Source organism: Rattus rattus, chromosome 6 (genome assembly GCF_011064425.1).
Source record: "Rattus rattus isolate New Zealand chromosome 6, Rrattus_CSIRO_v1, whole genome shotgun sequence".
NCBI lineage: Eukaryota > Metazoa > Chordata > Mammalia > Rodentia > Muridae > Rattus > Rattus rattus.
Window position 1 is genome coordinate 69,443,711 of NC_046159.1, and position 18,920 is coordinate 69,462,630.

General features: G+C 37.5%; 1 protein-coding gene across 4 annotated transcripts in view; it reads left to right on the forward strand.

Annotated features, from left to right (window-relative positions):
* Ctnna2 (catenin alpha 2) overlaps positions 1 to 17,587 on the forward strand; it is a 1,084,017-nt gene extending 1,066,430 nt beyond the window's left edge. For all 4 annotated transcript variants that reach the window (XM_032906324.1, XM_032906321.1, XM_032906322.1 and 1 more), the window contains one exon: positions 16,363 to 17,587. In XM_032906324.1, coding sequence (XP_032762215.1) covers positions 16,363 to 16,650 — 288 coding nt within the window. In that variant the 3' untranslated portion in view covers positions 16,651 to 17,587. The remainder of the gene's footprint in view (positions 1 to 16,362) is intronic.
* Positions 17,588 to 18,920: the final 1,333 nt, after the last annotated feature.

Sequence of the window (18,920 nt, forward strand, 5' to 3'; positions counted from 1 at the left end):
TTCTGAAACTGAAGTTTGGAAAACAACTATGGATCAGGATTCAGTTCCTGAATGCTCTTGACATAGATGGATTTGGACTATAGAAAGAAGAGCGTGGACAGCTCAAGGGCTAAGATGAAACCCTCCTAGGATATAAAAGCAGCCTGAGACTCCTAAATAGGAAGACTCTTATTTTTTTAATACTTTGATAAATCTTGAACAGTCCAGATAACCCTTTGATATGAGGCTTGTTGTGGTTTGCCTTTGTGGAGTGTTTATTACCATCTCTGACCTCTGTCTTAGATGTCTACAGCTACTCATTATAAGTCAGTGAAAATTGCCTCTGGAAGAGAACCATAGGACTAGTTGCCATGTTGATCTTTTACCCAGAATGCAACACAATGCTGCAAGATTTACTTGTTACCCCTCAGTGTGGGTATGGCACTAGGGCATAATGTTGTATGCTGCTAAAAGAAAGACTGTTAAGGACAATTGAAGTCATTTACTCATCACCTTATATCCTTCCTAGTTGAACCAGATCCCCCTAACTTAGATTTCTGGACTCTCTGTTCCCAAAGACAATTAAGTGTTCCAGGGAGAATAGGGAAAATGAGTTTTAAGTAAGATAAAATGGCTTAAATTTATTACTTTGTATAAACAAAAGATTAAATCAACTCCATTGTGTTTATGACATTAAAAACTTGAAAGTTTCTATCTTCAATGCTATGATACAGATAATTTATTTAATTTTTAAGTACTATGAAAACAATAGAATTATTGTATTCTTTATTCATTCTGTACATTTTGAAACCTTGATATAGTGGGAACAGATAAATACATGTTCAAGATGAAAGGAAAAGGAAAGGTGATATATTATATTCCTTCCTTTTTACATTTTTTTTCATTTTTACACTCCAGATTTTATTCCACTCCCAGTCCACCCTCCAACTGTTCCACATCTCATACCTCCTCCCTGCCCTCCCAACCTCCCCTCTACACGAGAATGTCCCCAGCCATCACCCCACTAGACCTCTAAATTTCCTAGGGCCTCCAATCTTTTGAGGGTTAGGTGCATCTTCTCTGACTAAACCCAGAGCCAGGAGTCCTCTACTGTATATGTGTCAGAGGCTTCCTCTCAGCTGGTGTATGCTGTGTGGTTGATGGTCCAGTGTCTGAGAGATCTCGGGCATCCAGGTTAATTGAGACTACTGGTCTTCCTAAAGGGTTGCCCTCCTCCTCAGCTTCTCCAGCTTTTCCCTAATTCAACAGAGGTGTCAGCATCTTCTGATCATTCGTTGGGTGCACACATCTACATCTGACTCTTTCAGCTTCTTGTTGGGTGTTTTGGAGGGCAGTCATAATAGGTCCCTTTTTGTGACTGCCCCGTAACCTCAGTAATGCTGTCAGGTCCTGGGGCCTCCCCTTGAGTTGGAAGCAACATTGGGCCTGTTGCTGGACTTTCTTTTCCTTGGGCTATTCTCCATTTCCATCCCTGCATTTCTTCCAGACAAGGAGAATTATGGGTCAGAGTTTAGACTGTAGGATAGCCACCCCATCCCTCACTTGATGCCCTGTCTTTCTGCTGGAGGTGAGCTCAACAAGTTCCCTCTCCCCACTGTAGGGCATTTGATCTAACCCCTCACCCCCCGATTCCTGAGAGTCTCTCACTTCCCAGTTCTCTGGTACATTCTGGAGGGTCCTCCTAACCTCCTTCCTCCCAAGGTTGCCTGTTCCCATTCTTTCTGCTGGTCCTCAGAGCTTCAGTCTTTTTTCCCCAAGTATTACCAGATCATGTTCCCCTCTCCCCGCACCCCCGTTCCCTTTCCCTAGCCTATCACTCCCTCTCTCCCTCTACCCTTGTGGCTACTTTCTTCTCCCTCCCAAGTGAGACTGAGCCATCCTCACTTGTGCCCTTCAGCTTGTTTACCTTTTTGAATGCTGGGGACTGTACCTTGTGTATTCTATACTTTTTTTCTGGCTAATAATCACTTATCAGTAAGGACATACTGTGCATTTCCTTTTTGGTGTGAGTTACAACACTCAGGATATTTTCTAGTTCCATCCATTCACCTACAAAACTCAGAATATCCTTGCTCTTAGTAGCTGAGTAGGATTCCATTGTGTAAATGAAGCACATTTTCTGTGTCCGCTATATTCTTTTCTTAAAATATTAGTTTTAATAATGTCTAGTACTTTAGTGTAATGGTTATGTTGAAATTCCCAATGGTGTTCTCTTTAAGATATTTATAACCAGCAAATTCCATAGTTTATGTTTGTTCTAGGTGAGCCATGAAGATAGTGGTTTTTAGAGTCAAGGAATAACTATGTTTTAGAGTTAAGAATTATAACAAAGTCACAATGTTTTTGCAGGTGAAACCCCAGATATGACAGACATTACTCAGTGAGGTACCAAAAGTTGACATACTAAGCCTTTGTCTTGCTTTTTTTTTTTTTTTTGGTCTCTTGGGAAAAAAAATGAGAGGACATTAAGATTTGTAATACATATATAGGCAATATAATTTTCTCAAGACTAGACTCACAGGAAATCCAAGAAAAGTATTATGTCTTAGGGGAAATTTTCATATCAATATTAAATATAATATAATACACCACTTTTCCTATGCTAAAATCAAGCTGCACCCTTTAATGTTTATCTTTGTTCCTTGGTTAACATTTGTGGTCATCTTAAAATTAAAGTGTTATTTTCCCCCAATAAGTTATCAAGTTTCATAGGTTTCTAGCTTCCTTTTAAGAGAAACTCTGATATATTTTTCTCTGATTTTTGGCAATACTGTTATGCATTTCCTGTCCTTTGAGGATCCTGTTCTCTTTAATCTGTGTATTATGAAAGTTTCTTGTGTAGCTCAGTCTCTTTTGAGAGGATACAGACAATATTTTGTCCGTCCATAGAGGTCCTTTGTTGGACCAAAAATATTTCGAGTTTTAGATGGAAGGGAACCCTCAGGTGTTTTTGCTACATTTTCAATAAAGTGCATTCACTGCAGGAGAACAGGACTAGAAGGTTTCCAAACTAGGCCAAGCCCTGGCAGGCACTTATATGAGGAAGCATCCTGAGCTTCTAAAGAGAACCACCTTAGATGCCTTTTATGTCTTCTTTTAGGTAAAGGCATTTGAAACTGTGGTTCATTGCTAAGTACACAATTCATAAGACAAAGAGAAGTATCTGCATCTCAGATAAATGTCTCTTGTGTTATAAGTTCTTCTTAAGTTTCATTCTCATATGAATGGGAAGGTAAAACAATTCAGTATTACACTTTTTTAAAATTAAGATTAATGAAAAATTAATAAGTTGGTCCATGGGGGCATATACCAACTTGAGGAAATATCTAAAAATGTAGACCAGTAGAGAAAAATACTCATCATGTTTTAGTTGCCAGTGTTCACACCTCATACCTCAGTTTAAGGGAAATTTAAACAACCAAGAATCCATCAACCAAGCTGACTGACAAGCATCCAAGTATGACTAAGACCTACTCTCAATGTGTTTCATGTGTTGAAAGCCCTGTGGAGAACACACCAGTAAGGGGCAAGAAGGTACTTGTATATAAGGAGACAGACTAGCAGCTGTGGAGACAAGACTCAGAGTGCTTTGGAGTAAAGGGAGCAAATATATCTAGCTCTTCATCTGTCTGGAGCATGGAGTGCAGCAGTACTGACACAGACTCATGAAAGAGAGATTAATGAATGAGCTGTTAGTTCCTATGGCAAGCATGACCGTTCTTCAATTTATTCTTAGAATTTGTCCATTTATTTTCTACCCCTTAAAATGTGTTTCCTCTATGGTTTTCTTTGAAGACAGTATTTTCTGAGTATTCTGCAAAATGAAAAGTTGAGGTTGTAACTAGGCCACCCCACAATTAGGACCATGAAATGGAGACCCATGTACCTTGCCAGTACCACTGATGTCCAATTACTTGAAACATCTGTTGGAATACCTGCTACCATCCATGTTCTTGTATCCAGCTGTTCTTAAACTTATGAGAGATTAGAAAATAATTGCTTAGAGCCACACATTCCTTTTAAACTTTAAAAAGCGTGTTTTAAGTTTTTCTTTACCCACTAAGGCTTATTTTATATAACATTTTAATGATATAGTGATAAACTTCACTTTACACTTGAAGAAGTAGAGACTTACAGTAGTGACTCCATCCTTTCATAGGCAGTACATGACCCATATATAGTTTCTCTCATGGAGAGTTTTGTGTTTTATGAAATGTGAGCATAGTTCAGGAGCGTCTCTGTTCTGCAGAGCAGTACTGTATACAATATAGGAAATGCCACACATCAGCTGCGGTAATGAAGATAATGGCCATAGTTCATGCTGTGTCATTTCTGTCTCATGGTGTCTTGTAAACGACAAGTTAAAAGGCTAAGTAAAAATTGGAAATTGTTAAGATCTTTTCTCTCTATAGCTTTTTGGTATACAGGAAGTGGTATGAATGAAATTTTCAGATGTGAAAAATTAGAAGAAAAATTAGTTTTCCTTGACTATGTAGAGCCTTCGTTGGAGAACTACAGTTGCTAGAAGGAAAATCAGAGCCAGGGATGATGTACCTACCACTCTATTGGTGCACAGCTTTCATGAACCATGATAACAAGCATTTGTGTGGTGTGACTTTCTTTTGTGTGACCCTGATAACTTCTTGGTCATATGACTCATGTTTGTGAGCAATTAGAATGTTTCACAGGGGCTGTTAACTCCAAGATTGCTGGTCCAATATTCAGAAAGGTAGAAAGTAAACTAGGAGGACCGTAGAATGGATCCCCCTCTTTAGAGAAGAGTGTATCACAATGGAAGGAATCCCCCATCCAAAATGTTAAATTTTCTCTATTTTAGTTTTCTCATATGTAGATAAGAGGATGCTCATATATACTTGTTTTGAAGATAAGAGAAATTTTATGTGGTGGTAACATGATGCCTAGCAACCAGACCTCAGTGCCTTGTTGATATTAATACTCTCAATAGTCATTCTTTTACTTATAAAAATGTTTTATGAACAAAAGGCTGGTTTTTGAAATATACTGAGTACAGTGATGGAAGAGGTCACATAACCAGTGTATACTTCAGCTTGGCTCAACATAAATTTGTCAATTATGTACATTTCTACTGTTCTGATAGACTCATGCTTTTGTCTTTACTTCCCTGGGAGGATGATTGGGTATAAGGAATGCATTCTAGGCTACTAATTGTGCTTTAACTTTATGCGTGTCTTTTCATTTTTGTTTCCAAGTCTGTAATGTCACAATTCAGTAAGTAAATAGCAGATTGGTAGGGAAATGTGAATAAGATAAAGTACGAGCTAGCTTACAAGAGTATGGACAATATTTCTAAGAGAAAGAAGACAACTGACTGAGGCCATTAGTGGTGTTAGTGTGCCAAAACTTAGAAACTAGTTCTAGTTTAGCTTCCACCATGATATCAATATTTGTATTTGCTTTGAATTTCATGGACACTGAGATGGAATGCCACTGGAGAGGAATGATGAGAGAAATCACAGACTGTGTTCATCTAAGAGGGTGGTTCTGACTTGTATTTCAGTAGGGAAATGGGTAAGGAATTGGAAGCAAGGAGAGTAGGTAGAGAACATATGAAAAAAAAAAACTAGCAACAATGTCTTAGAAGCTGGCTCAGGTGAATGATGAGATAGAAGAAGGTGAGATGGGGTCGAATAACAAGTGTACTAAAGTTGTGATGGCAAGAGACGATGGAATGTGAAATGCTGAGTCAGAGAGAGCAAAGTGCGGCAAAGACTCAGAATACGTCCTCTACGCGGTATGAAGAAGGAATCGGCTTCTCTTTCCTGATGACTGGGAGTGAGAGTTTTGTGGGAGGAGTGGCTTTGTGTAAGACTGGAGTGACTCACAGAGCATCTAGCTAGGAGATTTAGAAGATGGAGAAGCCTCAATAATAAAACATCTTCAAAAGACTGAATTATTCTCTAAATGCCAACAAATCTTCAAAAAGGTATCTCAAGAATCTGAAGAGTAAACAATATAGAAATGAACTGAGTTTTTGAAATGCCACAAAATTATATTCCTAGGTCAAGATGAAGTCCATATCCAAACCTTTGCCAGATGTATATAGTGATACCATGGAAGTGGATGGGTTGCCAGTTCATTAGTGGAAAAATCCATGCCTGGTATGAAGGCACATGTTTATAGACAATTTTTCTGTATCTACTCAAAGTGGACAGAAAAATGTGCTCAATTATAAAAAGCTATGGTTAAGCTGCTCAAACTTAAAACTAATTTAATTAAAATTGCTGGGTATTAAACCATGCATAATACTGAGGGCCTCTTTTGAGCACTTGAACGATGGAACTTTCTTTTTGTCTTAATTTTCATTTCTATAATGAAAAAAAGATGAAATCTTAGGTTAAATGTACTGAATTATTTTGTATAGCTATAGATGTGTCTGACATTTCACTTGATTTTTTTTTAGTATTTTATAGAAAAGATCATTACTCATAAGTTATATAAGAAGATAATTATGATATTCGAGAAAATGATAATATACTGTAGTAGCAGTCCCACTTAATGACAACAGAGATGTCTCAGGTAGACACCTGAAACTGTAGGCATAAGGAGCCCTATATGGTATAGTCAATCATTCTCAGCTATGGAGAAGATACTGGTCATGGTTCGCTTCATGTATTGAGAAAGGAAATGATACAAGATTTCATCATGCCTAAGAATGGTACACAAATTCAAACTCGAGTTTTATTATTGGAACATTCTATTTAGTAATTCCAGACCTAGATTGTCTTTGGATCACTAAAAGTGATAGGAGTAAAGCCACAAATAAGAAAGGTTTTGTTGCGGGTTGGGGATTTAGCTCAGCGATAGAGCACTTGCCTAGCAAGCGCAAGGCCCTGGGTTTGGTCCCCAGCTCAGAAAAAAAAAAAAAAAAGAAGGGTTTTGTTAATTGCAATTAAAACAGCTAATATGAAACCAGCAAAGACTTCCCCAAATATACTTGCATGGATAGAGGGCTGACAGCATACAGCAGAGGAAGTCAGAGACCATGTCCAGTATAGCGGGGAACTCTGAAGAAAGTACATGTCTCATAAGGGTACTAAGGACACTGCATGTCAATTATCCTTGCTTGTGATGAAGATAGTCTAAAAGATATAGTTTCTCGATTTTGACTTTTCATAATCTTGGACTAAAAATACTACCTTCTGTAGTTATTTTCTCTTTCCCATCTAATTTGCTTAGTAAGTGTAACCAGCAGAGGTAAATGGTATAAAATAATGGTAGAAAGTTGTTCATGAGACCTAATTTGATGAGATTATCAAGCTCCCTGTTATGATGTGTGTCTAAAAATTCATAGGTCATTTCTTCAGATGATGGATTTACTTCCTCGAGTCATCTGTCAGATGGAAGCCAACGATTTAGAAATCAATATGACATGAGATTCTGAAGGGTGTGATGAAGTAGGGAGTTATCAAGACAAAGAAAGTCAAGAAAAAAATGGGAGAATTCCTAAGTGCCTCTGACATAATTATTCCTAATTTTCGAAGAGGTAAAGCATCTGAAGTATAGCAAGAATCCCTTGTTGGGGTTGAGCAAAAATTATTCAGCCTTTACTGGTAGAGAAATAAAGATGGCTTTAAGCCATATTTAGTAAATTTGTTGACTGTAATTAAGCCTTCATGGGAGTCCCCAAGGTTTACTTACCTATAATTGAAAAAATGCAAATGAAGACAGTTAATCAGTGAACTGGCTGTCTATGAGGCACTACTACCTACCTAAATGAATTAAAAATTCAAGACACAAATAGATCCAGTGGAGACTTACCTGGGTACCAAATGGTAAATTTCTCAGTGAGGCTTTGAAGATGTTTTCCTTAGCTTGTCTGAGGCTCAAGTGCCTTTCTGTTAAGATCTTTGCCAATTTAATCTTTAGCCACTGTGTACAGATTTTCTCAGGACTGGCTCTCAGTGTTGGTAGAGCACCAGCTGCCTCTCTGGCAGAACTCATGGAACCCCACAGAAGAAAATAACAGACGTCTTGGGCTTCGTTCTATCATGAGTGATCCCCTACTTAAAATGAAAACATTTGTCAGGCAAGACTAAGTTATCAAAGAAGATGATTACCCCTAGGGTAAACTAACTGCTCAAATGTTATCTGATAGTACCTTAAGTGATAGTTAGTAGAGTATGGTGCATATTGTAAGATATGTTGCACTTATATTTAAACAACAATTAACCAGGAATGTGTATTGTTACCTCAAACCCAATGCTTTAATATATGTTGCTAGATTTTTATCTTATTTAACAATAGTTCCTTATAATACTTGCACTTCTGTTAATACATATGTCTTCTCGTTAACTATTTCATTAATTGGCAACTCATGATAAAGTGCCATTACTAAGAAGTGCACAATCTGTTCCTAAATATTAATCATTGGAACACAAAGTGGAGTGTGAAATCGTTTAAATAAAATGTGTTTGTCATGATCTTTTGGAGGATAGTGAAATAAAATATATTTAAGTTCATGTACAGATCAACATAATATAGGAGATTATTTATGTATACTGTCAAAACGTGAACTCTTCGAGAAAGGAAGTAAATATGTTTCCTCTCCCTTTGTTGTATAACCAGTTCCATGGTACAAAAGTACTGAGATTGACAAATAATGTCTGCCTTGAACACCACAGGAGCGAGTGGTAAATTGCTAACTGTTTTTTGCCACTCTCTTAAACAAAAGAAACCCAGCTTCGCTAACTTTATCTCACTATTGGTATATGAGGAGGTGAGTGGAAAGAGCAACAAAATGATAATGTACCACCACAGACATGTCATTTCCATTTATGCCAGTATAGGAACATCCTGAGATTGCTCACTAGGGGTAAGAAGGGACAAACCTAAACCTTTCCACCACATCTTTGTCTAAGTTATTTATTACTCCTGACTTGCTAGAGAGTTTTTAAATGTATTGATATAAATTCTAGAAAAGAAGAGACATATTTCAAGGTGTATCCTGGTTTCTAGGCAGATCAAATATCTCTTCAAATATCATGGATTTTAGTTTTTGAACGTGAAATGTTCTTCTTGGCAGATAATAGACCCTGTTGCTCTAGGTTTCTAGCTTTTCCATTTATTAACAGCAAAGCTTACTTCTAGCAAAATCTCCCCAAGCCAGTGAGAAATGGGTGACATTTTTGTGGGGGTGGGGTAGGTAATAGCTTTAATATAACTGAAAGAATGCTGTAGTTTTCTGAAAGCAGCAGCCTTATTTATAATTATTCATAATTTTTATCATAGTTTATTTCCCCCAAAATATGTAGGCTAGTGCCACTAAAACTACTTCCTACTCGATGTTAAAGATATCTTATTTAGCCACTCAGAAATCTAGCAAGTGACTAAAATGGACTTCTGCCGTATATGGAGAACCTATTTCTAGTATTATATTCACTGTTATTAGCTTGGAGTTGAAGTAATGAAAATAGAATAGTTTCAGCCTTGACATGAATGTATGCTTTTTCTTAGGCAGCTAAACCTTCCATTATCCTCAAGAATCCTTCTTTGTATTTATATTCCCAAAGCATGTTCTAAATGGACTTGGCTTATTCATTTTTTTTTTCATTTGGCCAGTATTCCCCTAATTTTTAATTTAGAACAGTTTGCATTTCCATGGGCTGCAATCTATATCTATATCTAGATCTAGATCTAGATAGATAGATAGACAGATAGATAGATATTTCATCTCCTAACCATCATTTTTAACTGTGACCAAAAATGGTTCAAAACCATGTGCTACATTCTTGGCCTTTATAAATGACATCCAGAAACATTCAACTTTTGTACCCTTCAGACCAATAAGTTCTCCCCTCTTTTTACATTTTTTATTTTTAGATAACATTTTATTTTTGTTTCTTAAAGAACATGGTGAATCATAAACGGTTTTGTGTTCTATTGCTCAGACTTTAGCAAGCTCCCCATTGTTATGGAGAGCTAATTCCTTCATGATTCTCTAATCAACCAGTCTTTTTCTATTCAAGTTAGCTCTTTCTTGATAATGTCATGTCTTAGATTAGTAAAAGGATACTGATGTTTATCTTGAAAGTCTTATGCTGGGAATTTTTAAGGAAATTTATTGGAATTTTTGGGTGTGTGGAGAGAAAAGCATTTTAGTAGTTCATTTTGCATTGTTTTATCTTGTTTTGTAAAAACTTGAAGAGAAGAAAATCACAAATGAGTATACATATATGTGGGAAATTAGGAAGAATTATTATAAAGTGTGTAGTTTTTCATTTATAGCTCCTGAAGTTTCACCCTAACATTTATCCCTAAGATAACTCCAGCTACATAAAACAAATGCCTCCCTCTCAATTAGCAAGTAATTAAACTCAGCAATGTAACACCTTAACCTTTCCTTTCTTCTCAGTTTTGCCTACAAGCATCAATATAAAGTCAGGGGTAGTAGGAATTTGAGACTTGTTCCCCATTGAGAAGTTTAGGAATCCGGACACCACAGGAAGCCCTTGTCCTTGTCCCAACCCTCCCTATATGATTCCAAGGAAATCTTCTACCTCTGTGGTTCCTTGAGCACTTGGCAGCCTACTAAGTCACTCCTTATAGAAAATTAAGCCTTTAGAGTGTGTGTCATTTTTTTCTGGATTTTCCATTACATCTTACTATTTGTGTCTGAGTCTATTCCAGTCTCCAAAGTTGTCACTTAAGAGAAGTGGCTGGCATAGCATAGAAGAAATACCTGCATAGGAAAATGTACGGGTGGGAAAATGGAGAAAGAGTAGGCAGAGGGGAAAAAAGGATTTCAGCATTGCTTCCAAGAGTGTTAGTGAGTTGGGCATGTTCTTGAAATAGTGCATGTTCAGTGCAAACCCAGCTTTAGAGAAACAATTTATCAGTAGTGACTTGAGGTTTTAGGAGTTTTCTGGTAGGTAAGTCATTTCAAGCACATATCATGGCGTTTTACAGCTTTAAAGTCATAAAACATTAGATCACAGGACAACAATCAATGGCGGGAAGGCTTACATTCAGAAAAGTCTTCCATTAATTCAAAACGCAAATGAGGACAGTGCCCAGGCAGACTATCCCTATGTGACTTTGTGACGGAAGTTGTTTGGAGTTAAGAAAAATGGGAACGGTGGCAGGGTGTTTGGGGAAACAGGACAGAAAAATGCCTCAGACACAGAGTAATTCACCCTGATTTGCTTCACGGACTGTAATAGAACAAGATGTGAGGAAACATCTGTTGCCTTTTTTTAAAAATAGTACTTTGATATTTTGAAAGATTAGTGACAGAAGTAGGAGAATTCTAATTTCTATGACTAGGGACAACTGACACAGTGTGGAAACGTGTGAGCCCCATCCAGTTTGACAGTACCGTGGAGTGAGAGTGTTGGTCGGGGTGAGCAATGAGCACAGTGTGGGTTCTCGTCAGGCTTCTTGAATATAATCCCTGGTTATGGAATTATAGTGGGTCATGTGTGCATCTTAGAACTCACACATGCCAAGCTATATGGCCACTCCCTGGGATGATTCTCCATCTATAAATTAATGTGGTCATGCGGTCTGATTTGTTAAATATAGGCTCATGTTTTCAAAATTAACTTTAAAAGAACAGTTTCTCTTAGACTAGATACAAGGATCACCAAGGTGAACAAAAGTGTCTTTAATGAAAGACTAGACTTTGCAGTAGTAAGAAATGGCCACGTTGAATATTTGAGGAATGTTGATGGTGATGTTAGTTTTTGAGTCCAATTTAAAGAAAATGAGCTCCAAGTTTAGAACGGTAATTAGAATGGAGATCCACTTGAACTTCTAACCAGTAGTTAGAGCTGGGTACTAAATGCACATAGGTTGCCTTGCAGCCTCTGTTGCCCTGAATGTGACTTCAAGACTGTAATATGGATACAGGTTGAGTTGCTGGGAACAGTTAAGTACTGGATAGGAGTATTCAGGCTCAAAATGTCTACACAGAAAATAGTCAGACTTTTAAAAATAAGATAAAAATCTACAAAGCAGGTAAACTTTGTGATGATGCTGACAGAGTTGAGAGGTATCAGGTTTCCAGGCCAGGCAGAGTAATTAGAGACTTTTTGGTTCATCAGTAGTAGCTGATAAACAAGACCGCAGAGACTCTGTAGTGCTCCCAGGGAATACTGCTGTTCACGGGCTTTCAAACCTTGTCAAAAGCTACAATTGGTTTTAATCCCTAAGTGAAGTTTCCTCACCTATGCAACAATCATTACCACTTGAGAAATCTTGGAAATTGAATCACATAATTCAATTAACATGACTGAGGCAATGGCATGCACCTCCACATAAGTGCCCAATTAATGTCACTTATTATTATTAGAACTTCACTTACATATGTTAATTTACTCATCTTATTTGGAAATGCCACAGCTAGAGTAAAATATCAGAAAATAGAAAGCAATTATGTTAAATAGGTGTCCTTAAACCTTGCTAAAAGAAATCATGCCTCATGTCTTTACTCTTTCTAATATCTTTTGGGGATTAACATTTTAGTTAAAACTTTCCAGATAGAAGGTACTTTGGAACAAAGCATAAGTATAACCCGTTTATTCAAAATGTAAAGAAAAATAACCTATGGTGAAAATAACCAAGTAGTAGAAGTGGATCTAAAGCAAAAGACACAATATACCTTTGGAATTCAACTTTTGCTTTGTATTCATTTTTTTTATTCAGTTTATTGTATTTGTGTAATTTTGTTCAGGGATAGTTGTCTAGGTCTCTCTCCTAATATCTCCCTTAGCAGGTGGTTTGAGAAAAATCACTAGGTTTATATCTCAGAGCCTTCACACTCTCAACAATATATGAGGTTTTTTCACAGGACTCCTGTGTCAGGCTGGGAGACAAAATGGGTTTTGAAGAAGAGACAGGCCCTCTCCTAGCTTTGCTACAGTATTAGATACCATCTATCTAAAAATGGGATCTATGGCAGAAATCTCCAAACTACTTGTATCTTTTTATTCAGATCCATTTTATTCCCCAAGACTCATTCTTTAATATATTTGATATTATAATAGGCATATCATGCCTTATTGTACTAATCATATCTAACCCCCCAAATCAGCCTTATCACTTTCATATAACTTCTCTTTCTAATTTACACAGAACACAGAATAGAATTCACTAACTCTATGAATATGTACCACTTATTGTTGAATCCTGAAAAACTGATGTGGAAATGATCGTAGTTCCCATTTAGGGGCATGGGAGAAAAATCTTTCCAGTTTGCACAGTAATCATGAAGGATGTATTCTAATTGGTCCAACAGGTTGCTGTCCTCTCTTGACCCACTTCAGAGATAATGGGAAAAAGTGAAAATGTAGAATTCAGTGAAACGTTGTGAAGTACTGGGAACAGTTGTTAAAATATGCTGATTGTCCTCTTTGGATTTCGTTAATCTAGTTGTTACCAAACTTTGGCATATTTATCAGAATCGCTTAGGCACCTGTTAAAATGGAAGATTTTTAAAATTTTTTATATTTTTGGATTTATATACCTATTTTTATAAAGCTTTGTGTTGGGACTGTAAAGTCACATTTTCCAGGTGATCCTGGCATGGCAATCAAAAGACTGTAGATTGAAAAACATTAAATTAATTCGTGCTTGGCTTCTTTCCAATAGTAACATACTCTAGAATACTCTAGAATTTGCTTATGAAAGTTCACTTTAGAAACCTAGGTGGCCATTCAGAGCCTGCCCCACATGTGGCCCATACATATACAGCCACCAAACTAGATATGATGGATGAAGCAAAGAAGTGCAGGCTGACAGGAACCGGATGTAGATCTCTCCTGAGAGACACAGCCAGAATACAGCAAATACATAGGCGAATACCAGCAGCAAACCACTGAACTAAGAACGGGACCCCCGTTGGAGGAATCTTAGAAAGGACTGAAAGAGCTTGAAGGGGCTTGAGACCCCATATGAACAACAATGCCTACCAACCAGAGCTTCCAGGACTAAGCCATTACCCTAAGACTCTACATGGACTGACCCTGGGCTCCAACCTCATAGGTAGCAATGAAGAGCCTAGTAAGATCACCAGTGGAAGGGGAAGCCCTTGGTCCGGCCAAGACTGAACCCCCAGTAAACAGGATTGTTGGGGGGAGGGTGGTAATGGGGGGAGGGTAGGGAGGGTAACACCCATATAGAAGGGGAAGGGGAGGGGTTAGGGGGATGTTGGCCCGGAAACCGGCAAGGGGAATAACAATCGAAATGTAAATAAGAAATACTCAAGTTAATAAAGATGGAAAAGAAAAGAAAAGAAAAAGAAATCTAGGTGGCATGAATGAAACAGCATCGATTGGACCGTTATTTCGATATATGTACATTGTATAGTCTGGTAGAGGTACTAGAGTGAAATACTAAATGGGTTGTTCTAGTTGTTTAGATTAAGTCATACAATGATGCATTATATTTCCATGGACTCCTGGCTCAGAGCCATAAACTTTTACTTTTCTGTATTATTGTATGGTAATTATCATACTGATTATCTTTCATGGCAAAGCATGAATTTGTTAGTGTTACAAGACATTCCAATATACAAAGAATGTATTTTCTCAGTGATTTGATCAAGTGTTTAGATGAAGAAATAATTTTGCTCATTAGGTCGTAACCATTTTTAACCTGAGTAAAGCCTTTTAAATCTTTTATGAAGAGTAGGGAAAAAAAAGCTGTCAAGTAGTGACATCAAAGAGGCACTAATCCAACTTTCAATGACCAGATACTACATGGAGGAAATTCTGATAACAAGAGATGTCATGAAGTAGCATAAATAGTAGTCACAGCGAAGGATGGTACCACAGGGTTTACAGTTAATGTTCTTCAAGCTATTGCTAATCACTAAACTGTACATAGCTCTGTGCTTCAAGTAGCCATAGTTTAGATATAGGAATTATACAATCAGCATTTAACAAAAGCATACACACTACACACAGGGGAGGGTCCTTAGTTTAGTGCTTAAACTTTAAGATATCTCTCTGTATTTCCTACTACAAGCAACTGATGGATGATCCACCATGCTCAAACATGCCTGAAGCTATAGTACGATTTTCAGTCTAGCTAGTGATTTTTTTCTTTCAATAGGCTACATGTAGAATCCTTGCTGAAAGAGACTCTGAGAATGCTAGATGTTTTTCTAGCATCTATGGTTCAGTTTCTGTTACTAGTTGGTTGAAACAGATATTAAATGGCCCAGGATACATTATAGGCCACACAGCCTAGCCAATAGTAGAAATTAGGTAAAGCCAAAATTGCTGGTCATGTGATGAGATTCAAATCCTATTATTATTATATTCTCTTTCATTGTTTATTTTAACAGCAGTCTCTTTGTAACTCAGGCTGGCCTCTTTGGTGTTGTTTGTTTTGTTTTGTTGTGTTGTGTTTTGTTTTGTTTTAGACACAGTCTCATTTATAAAGGTGTCACTAACCTAGAACTGGCTATGTAAACTAGGCAAGACTTTAACTCCCAGAGGTCCAGAGATCCATCTATCATGTTCTGCATGGCCTTAACTCTTGATCCTTCCAATCCCCCCTGCAGTGTTTTAAAGTTGCCCTATCCAATAGGTGGCAGTATGAACCAATAAATCGATTTGTAAGAATGCAATAATTTAAAACTGGCTCTCTTCTTTCATCATAGAGGGACTGTAATGATTACACCTAGATAGTGTTTTAAAGAATTAAGCATAGAAGTGCTTGAGATATTCTTTGAATAGTGTTTGGAGTGTAGTACATAGGAAATCATTGAATGACACATGGACATGTGGACTTGCTAGACATTGTTGTACACAGAAAATCATATCACAATAATTGATACTTTCACAAGAGGTATATTTATAACTAGAAATATTGAAGTGTATACTCCATTAAGTAAAACTTATGTTTGGACTGGTGACTTCGTTTCTATCAGTCTTAAGTTAAGGAAGTAGAAATAATGTATAATGAATTTCCCATAAGTAGAAGCATGAAACTGAAATGAAACCTTTGTGGCTTCTTTTTAAAAGTATTCAATGTTTGGCAAGTACTTTTCAAACATTTGAGTAACTTACCTTTGAGTCTAATAATAAATGTTGCCCATGCGGATACTCACATGCTAAGAATAGGTCTTTGTCTTCAGTGGTATTGGTAATTTAGACAGCTATGTACTATAGAACAACCAAATTTTTCTTATTCTTGGAGCAAAGGTAGAAGAAGGCAGAAGGCTGATTTACAGTGTGCTGACTTTTTCCTCTGATAATTTGCCTATGTGTGACACTAGCAGAAGCACAACACCATTTGATGTGTAAAATTGTACCTGTGTTCTGTGATTTTGAGGCCTTAACTGAACCATGGTCTCTTCTTTTTCTCCTGTTCTAGCTGGACAGTGCTACATCACTCATCCAGGCAGCCAAAAACCTGATGAATGCGGTTGTCCTCACGGTGAAAGCATCTTATGTAGCCTCAACCAAATACCAGAAGGTCTATGGAACAGCAGCTGTCAACTCTCCAGTTGTGTCTTGGAAGATGAAGGCTCCTGAAAAGAAGCCCCTTGTGAAGAGAGAGAAGCCTGAAGAATTCCAGACACGAGTTCGACGGGGGTCTCAAAAGAAACACATTTCACCTGTGCAGGCTTTAAGTGAATTCAAGGCAATGGATTCCTTTTAAGACAATAGGCTTCAAACTAGAAAGCTTTTTCTTTCTTCCCCCCCTTCCCCCACTCCGTCCCCTTTCTTTTTCATTTTGATTCCATTTTTGTAAGCATACCTGCTGACTTGTATGCCTCTGGCATGGGGAAATTAAGAGAACAGTGTCTGTTTGCATGTTAGATGAGATGAGATCAATGCTACTGATCCATCAGTAGCCTGGGAAGGAAGGGGGACAGGTGATGATTTCTGTCCTGAGGTGGCACAGAGCTGTCCTTTGCAACATTCTATTTAAAGTTGGGCAAAGAGTTCACACTGTGATGTTCACGGGAGTGGGAGGGATGGGGAAAATAAACTTAAACTCTACAAAAGCAAACTCTAATGCATGCAAGAATCATTAGGTTGGCAGGTATATTCATAAGTGAAAAACCTGGAAGTGTAATGGTAGACCATAAAACCTGTACTGCTTCTGTTTCGGTGCAAAAATGTACTAGCCAATACGCTGAAGTGTGTGGCCCACAAATTGAACAATTTAACCTCAACGTCATGTATCCATGCTATCATGTGGATTCTTAACTGAGGAGAAACTAACTCATCCCGTCTCAAATGTTTCTTTAATCTGCATTCTGTTCTTTCTTCCTGGTAGTGCCATTACTAGTGTTCCTCTTATTTTATCCTCTCTGCTGAAGACAGTAAACATTCCTTGGAGATACTTGGATCCTTCTGCGGACCCCGATGATACAAAGTGGAGCTCAACTGTCCTTCCATTTATTCCTTTCTTTCTAAGTTTGAACTCTGACTTTGCTAGACATAGAAGGCTCAATGGTGGAACGTTAGAGCAATGGGGATTGACAGTAAGTGAAGGTTTAGAGGCAAATGCATAGGTGTGTAGCTGGGAGTGCTGGTATCTAATATACCATTGTATTCACTGACACAAAAATAAACACATTTAATCTTGACACCTGGGTTGTGTTTTCTTTCTCTGTATGCATAGATAATATAAGGAATATCCTTAAACATTGATATCAAAATACTTCTTGTTTGATTTTTCAAATCAGCACAAAAACATATGTATTCTCACAGTCATTTGTTAAGAAAAGGTATTTTGTAGTTTGTTTTTCCATATGTTTCACTTTCAAACTGAATCTGGGATGAGAATGCTTGCATTTACTTTTCCCGGCCAATCAAGTTTCCCTGGGCTAAATTTTTAAAACAGGAGATTTAAGATTTAAAGTTAAGATTGTATTAATTTCAAAATATTTATTCACTTCCTTTGTTTACCTCTTGAAATTAGAAAAACAAGGCATCAATCACATCACCAAAGAGATTCTGAGTGTCGCTCAGCTTTGGACTAAGGATTGGGGAAAAGCACCCAGTTACACAGATGAATAGTTGATGTCCATTGGAGCGACATCTACAAGTTACACATTACTATGTGCTGCCAGCAGATGCTGGGCAGAACATGTTTCTCAATAACATAGTAATTCCATGTATTTCACTTGCACATAAGCTGTGTTAGCTTATGTGCCTTCTCTCAGAGGGAACCGATAGGAAAATAATAGAAGGAAAGAAAGTACAGTCCAAATCCTTATTTGGAAATGGTTCTGCTAAAAGCCCGGCTGGCTGGTACTTAAAGCACCACTGAGAACCTAATGGAGGAAACACTATAAAAAGCAATAGAATGATTTTCAGCACTAGTCATTAAATATAGGCCTGCCCCTTAATTTGCATAAGCATTCAGAGACATAGTGACTTATCCAAAATTTGTGCCAGGTCATAGGCTGAGTGCAATACTCCAGTACTCAGCAACTGTGCAGGAGACATTCCCTCTTGGCTTTTCTAGCAGGGGTAACCAGCATGCCACTTGTCTATTGATCAGAATAATAAAGGCAGCACATTCTTAGCCACATTGACTTAGTTCTAAGAAAACTAACTTCGGAAACAATGGCAAAAGAGTTCTTTAATATCACCAATATCATTTTGTCCTTCTCTGAAGCTTTCACAGATGAAAGACATCCCCTCCCATCCCTTCTCTCCAGGATGGAAGGACGCAGACGTAGTCAGGGGTTAAAAGAAGATATCAAAAGTATATCATGGGATAAAAGTATCAACCTAGTGTTCATAACTAGGTATAGAGTCAAGAAAATGCTTGTTTTCTTGAACAAGCATTGTTCCTAACCTCCTCAGTGATGCAAAATTACTACTGATATAATTCTTCATTTATATGCCACTTCAGTTTTTAAACTAGCAGAAAGCATTCTTCAGAATAGTCAAGAAATTTAAAACATTCAG